The sequence below is a fragment of the Triticum dicoccoides genome, chromosome 3B, assembly GCF_002162155.2.
Source record: "Triticum dicoccoides isolate Atlit2015 ecotype Zavitan chromosome 3B, WEW_v2.0, whole genome shotgun sequence".
In the NCBI taxonomy this organism is placed as follows: domain Eukaryota; kingdom Viridiplantae; phylum Streptophyta; class Magnoliopsida; order Poales; family Poaceae; genus Triticum; species Triticum dicoccoides.
This window is the reverse complement of record NC_041385.1, coordinates 623,377,374-623,383,430: the sequence shown is the minus strand read 5'-3', so window position 1 is coordinate 623,383,430 and position 6,057 is coordinate 623,377,374. Positions and strand designations below refer to the sequence as shown.

The 6,057-nt window shown below is 49.1% G+C and overlaps 1 protein-coding gene across 1 annotated transcript; it reads right to left on the bottom strand.

Moving 5' to 3' along the window:
• Nucleotides 1–498: 498 nt before the first annotated feature.
• On the bottom strand, nucleotides 499–2,550 carry LOC119277477 (GDSL esterase/lipase At2g40250-like). Its single transcript, XM_037558757.1, has 3 exons — nucleotides 1,869–2,550; nucleotides 1,049–1,316; nucleotides 499–909 (listed from the first exon to the last, which is right to left on the bottom strand). Exons 1-3 carry the CDS (start codon nucleotides 2,496–2,498, stop codon nucleotides 716–718), a joined length of 1,092 nt encoding a protein of 363 aa, XP_037414654.1. The 5' UTR covers nucleotides 2,499–2,550; the 3' UTR covers nucleotides 499–715.
• Between the last annotated feature and the right edge of the window lie 3,507 nt (nucleotides 2,551–6,057).

The window sequence follows — 6,057 nt, the reverse complement described above, 5'->3', positions numbered from 1 at the left end:
GTATTTCACGATCTGACCCTTTTAGCAACGCCACAGCCCGCGGCGTTTCTGCCCAATATAGAAACGCCGAGGTAGCTAGCGTTTCTGATCAAAGAAGAAACGCCGTGGTAGCTAGCGTTGCGAACCAGGTAAGAAACGTCCAAGGCGCTGGCGTTGCTGCCCATCATTGAAACGCCAATGACCATGGCGTTGCTGCCCTTTTTCATGTGCATGTGGAATGTGGATGAACAGCCTAACTAATAAGGCTAATTAATTATGACCAAAGAGGGCAGCAACGCCATGGTTCCTTGGCGTTTCTATGATGGCCAGAAACGCCATCGCCTTCGGCGTTTCTTACCTGGTCCGAAACGCTATCTACCTCGGCGTTTCTTCTTTGATCAAAAACGCTAGCTACCTCGGCGTTTCTATTTTGGGCAGAAACGCCGTAGGCTATGGCGTTGCTAAAAAGGTCAGATCGTGAAATACTTTCACGTCGAATTCATTTTGTGACAAAACTCGTTCAAAGGGTCAGAATAGTGATTTCGGCCGCTACCGGGGGCCGGAACGGAGCGGACACAGGACACAATGGTTGCGTGTTGCTGACCGAATCGTAGACACATCCCGCAAATACAATTTCGTTTGCCTTTCGTTTCCACCCTGAACTTCAAGACGTGTCAAGCCATTATTTGCTTTGACGAACACTCTCTTAGACCGTCTCACCAGATATGCATTCACGTCAATTGTCGAACCGGATGATGTTGGTCCGCTCGAAGTGCTCGGCGACGGCTCTGTAGGTGGCCTGCGTGGGGTGGACGGAGTCCCAGAACATGTACTTGGACGGCGTCGCGCAGGTCGGGACCATATCGGTGCACAGCGGCCCCATCTCCAGGAGCCCGGTGCCGCAGCAGCCCTTGCTCGCCTCCACGAAACCTGCACCAGATCGGGCGTACAGCAAGCAGTTAATAACAACAGTAGACGCCGTCTCGTATGCATGGCATGGGATCCCTGCACGGCTAGCAGTGCATGCGATCATGTGTGGGTGGTCGGATGGGAGGAGGCCCCTACTCACCGTACTTGTCGGGGTGGTCGACCATGTCCTTGAGCGGGCTGTAGATGTCGGCGTACACGGCCCTCGCCCCGGGCGAGCGGGACTGGAACTCGGAGAGCATCCGCTGGAGCTTGGCGTTGTAGCTCTCCGCCGCCGCGTTCTGCTCCGTGATGCACCCCTGCGGCCTCGGCGGCTGCTGCAGCTCCGCCATCGTCAGCTGCAGCGGGAGGCACCCCACCGGCGGCAGCCCCGCCACCAGCATCCTCCGGGCGCCCAGGTCGTACATGGCCTGCATGCATCAGTAGGTACGTGCATTGAGAGGCAGGGCCCGTTCACATTCGATGCATAAACGACGCATGCTTTAAACCACGTACGGTAACAGAATTCATGCTCTCGACTGGTTTCCAGCTCGTGGTGGTGCACAGCTGCACATGACGCATCTTCATTCTACTGTAGGGATGATTAAGACGCTTGCTTGCTGGAGCAGAGCGCCCGGCCTAACTGCAAGTGGTTCGTGCGTGCGTGCTAACGCCACTGTCACTAGCTCAGTGCCTCACCGCCTTTCTTTCATGCGACGAGACAGGCGCGATTCTAGCGTGATTGCGCGTGTCCTCTTCCCACAAATGCAAGTGAAGATTTGCGGCCACTATCTACACGTCCCGGAATAAGCACACTCACACGTGACAGCTGTTCGTTTGTCAACGCCTACTGTGGTTATAGGAGTGCTATTTTAACTAATCTTTCCATAAAGTGCTCAATTAATTAAGCTCAAAGGTCTTTAATGGGGCAGTCAAGCTCGATCTTGCTGATATTTTGGAAAAAGAGCAAGAAAAGTACGTACCTGAATGTAAGATCGAAGGTTGCCGATGAGGAGGTCATGGTACTGCTCGAGCGTGTACTTGCTCCTCCCCGACGGCAGCATGTAGTAGTTCATCATCATGTCGTTGGTCGCGGCGGACACGAGGAACACCGACTTCTTCACCACCTTGCCGGCCTTCCGGGCGCCTATCTTGCCAAGGAGCTGCTTGAAGTCCGCCAGCTGCGAGCCGAAGGTCGCCACGCCTGCGTTGGTGGCCGTGGCGTCGTCGAGGCCGGAGCCGGCGGACGCGAAGCAGACGCCCGTGGATAAGTCCGCGACCGTGAGGTTTGCGGCGCCGGAGCGGTACGCCGGGAGGAGCTCCTTGATGCCGAGCACCTCCACGAGGTAGTCGGTGAGGAGCTTCCCGTCGGAAAAGCGGCCCGTGGGCGCGCCCCCGGGGAACTCGCGGCCGTAGGGCGCGTGGTCGGCGCGGACCATGGTGGGGAGGACGTTGTTGTTGCCCGTGTCGAGCGTGGAGTCGCCGAACGCGAACACGGCCGGGATGTCCTGATGCGGGAGCCTCGGCAGCGGGGCATCGTCCAGGGCGGTCGCCGCGACGGCAAGGTGGACGGCGGCCAGGACGACGAGAAGGGACGCGAGCTTAGGCCCCATTTTTGGCAAACGAAACGCACGAGTTACGGGGCCGACCACAGTAGTGCAGCTGCCCGCGCTCGTGTTTATATAGCGAGCGTTGCCATTGGCGCGCGCCATTGCTATCTGTCACGATTCTTTTTTAGAAAGATTATTATCTGTCAAGACTGTCATGGCGCGAACCACTTACAATCTCAGCTCAGGAGAGGCAGGGACGATCGAGATGCCATTTGCGGCGACAGTAAGGACACGTCGAGTTACGTAGCCCCAATTCTGGGCAAAGAAAGGTTGGAAATGGTCCAAGTCATCACTGCATGTCACTGTGTCGCATCATAACACATGTACTTAATCATGAGGAGCTGTCGACCTCCTTTGTCGAACTGCCAACCAAATCACTGTATATAGATGTAGAAATGAGTAGACGTATCTCTAAAACAACCGTCCGGTTATAAATGGCGGGGGATGGGCTGCTTTTTCGGTTCGCTGATTAATGGTTTTTCGGCCTACGGTTGGTTCCCATACAAGATAGGCCCACGCGAGTGTATATATATAACGAAAAATAGGCCCAGGGTCTCACACACCATGTGGCCGCACCGCGATGTTTCATTTTTCATATTATTATTTTTTTGCAAATTGGACTTACGATTATGGCCTGATATTTTTGGGCGATTCTACCCGAATCTTGAAGCCAGGGTTGTCAAAATAACATAGGTTCAAACTTCTCAGAGAATCTAGGGGAGGTCTGATTCTCAAGATTCTGAGAGAGTGGACCAAAAGAACTGGGTCGAGCCTAAGAATCTCGTCTGGTGCATGGCGCAACAGTTTGCGAGGAAAATGGCCCATCTGGGCAAGCTTATGAGTTATGACTAACATGATTAACCTTCCTTCTCACATGTGATATCACATACCATGCCCTTGCGCAAGAAGGCATCTTGTTTCCTCGGCGATGGAAGCCACCAAGGATTTGTCGATTGCATCGTCGGTGATCTTGTGCATAGTGGTTGTGCAACCCGTTTCCAAGATGAATGGTTCAATGCTCCTTTAGAGTCTGAGTGTTGTGTTATTCATGTAGGCCGGTAGTTCATCTTCGAGTGCACAGAAGCATCTTGTCAAGAACCGACATGATACAAAGATCACCTCCCTGCACTGATGCCAAACCATCATGCCTGCACCTCTTGCTCCATTAACTTCAGTGAAGACACCATTGGCGTCTAGTTTACACCAGCCATTAGGGGCTCGAAACCAATTCTCCGTTGGCCTAGGATTCCCTGCTCACAAGGAGTTTGAACTCTTTTTTCTGAGCATATGATCATAATGCAATGCAGCTTTTCCATTCACCAGGTATGTTTGTGGGTGTTGGCGGATGCACATGAGCGGCTCAATATAGCTAGTGAGAAATTGTCGTGAAGCTTCTGTGAGTGGCGTCTTCGAGTACATGAGCGCATTATGAACATGCCATACGCGCCACATAGTCATTAGTACCAATTGGCATTCGTCATTGCTACAACAGTGTATCAGCTAAAGAAGCCAATCCGGCCCAGTGTTGATGATGGTTTTAAGCCTCGACATGTGCCAAGTCTCCTCCATAGCTTGCCAAAGGTCCCTTGATCTCGGACACCTATAGAAGACATGTAATGTATCCTCGTCACATAATGGACGTATATCATTTTTGACGATATTTCTTTTTTGCTTTGTTTTCCATGGTTGCTAAAGAATGTTCACCACTCTCCAAGCTAAGACTCATACCTTTGGGGGAGTATGACACCCCCATACTGTGTTCTAGATGGCCCATCGGTCGTCTAGTTCCCTGCTCGTGGTGCACCCAGAAGTGTGATGTTGCTCCTCAAGAGCCAACTTTGTAAGCACTTTGGACGTTGAAGATGCCCATTGGCTCAGGGGACCAAGCGATCACATAATCGAACCATCACAGAGAAAGCTTGATCTTAAAATTTATTTGATATCAATGGGAATGAAAGGCCACGGAGATCCCTGTTCCAGTGTCCTTGCTCGTTGATCAGCTTCGCGACCTAACGAAGCCTACAATTTACATGGTTGGTGCCGACACGATAGGAAGGCATCTGGGATAACCATGGGTCCCTCGATACCCTCACTTGCTTGCCACTACCAATGCTCCATATGAGGCCCTTCTTCAGAAGGTCCAGTGCATGGTGTATGGCATGCCGAATCGACGACACATTACTTGCAAAAACCATGTCCTTGTGTGAACCATTAGTGTAATACTTAGCTTTTAGCACCCTTGCACAAAGGGAGCCCAGGCTTGTTACCATCTCTAGTCCTATCTTGCAAGCAAGACTTGATTAAACATGTGGAAGTCACGAAAGCCAATGCCCCCTTTGAACTTAGGTTAAACAATTTTATACCATGCCAACCAGTGTGTCTTTCTTTTTTCTTGTTTCGATCCCCACTAAAAGTTCTTGACTAAATTGGTTAGGTCATCATATATAGAGAAATGTAGCTTAAACACATCCATGATGTAGGCTGGGAGATCTTGACCAACCGATTTTATCATCGTTTCCTTACCTGCCTGTGAAAGAGTGACCCCCCTCACACACACAAACACACACATCATTATTCTCTTAGTCAACCTCTTGTGCAAATTCCGAAATGTCTCTCCATGAATACGAACTTTCATAGTGCAATCCCCAAGTATTTTTCTTAAAAGTCCATATTCTGCACATGTAATACTTGATGTACCTCATGCTGAGTCTCATTGGTGCAACATGCACCAAACTGGATTGAGCATTTTTGTGGATTGAGTAGTTGATGAGTCGTTGTTGCACACATGCCAATGACCTCCTTTATATGTGTAGCTCGATCTTAGTTCTCTTAAAAAAAGAGTATGGCATCCACATAAATAAGGTGGGAAACTCCCAATGCATTGGGGAACACTTCCACCAGATCTATGGAATTTTTCTCTATGCCCTACCTCAGAAGTGCAAATAGACTATTAGCCATATAAAGGAACATGAATAGAGAGAGGGGTTCACCTTACCAAAGCTCGCGCGACGGCATAAACAAATCCAAGAGAGCTCTGTTACTACAAGAAATTTATGAATCCATGACAGATTTCTGGTGACGTTCCCAAAAACCATCACATATTGACTTAAATCCGTGGCATTTTGGAATTCCCACCACTGATCAAAAGATAGCTCACGACCCCCAATAAGGTGATTCTATGACGAAATCATGAAATTGTCATGGATTACAAACCATCACATACTACCACTGACCCGACCATGGCCCAATAAGGCAATTGAGGACACCCCAACAAAGCATCTTCTGCTTTTTATATTAAAAAAACCCAAAACCAACATAGTCTTGTAATAACATCATATATAATTCATATGATCTCATAAAAATATGAATAATTTATCCGAATGATCATAATACTTGCATCTATCTATTAATGTCATTATCATCCATGTTAAAAGTAGTTTTTTGTTTGTTTTAAGTGTAACTCAAGATTCCAATTAGATTTCAAGTAAGCCTTCCATCCATTTGATTCTTTTATATTTCCTAGATAGAAGCTAATAAATATATAAGTACTAAAAATACGAGG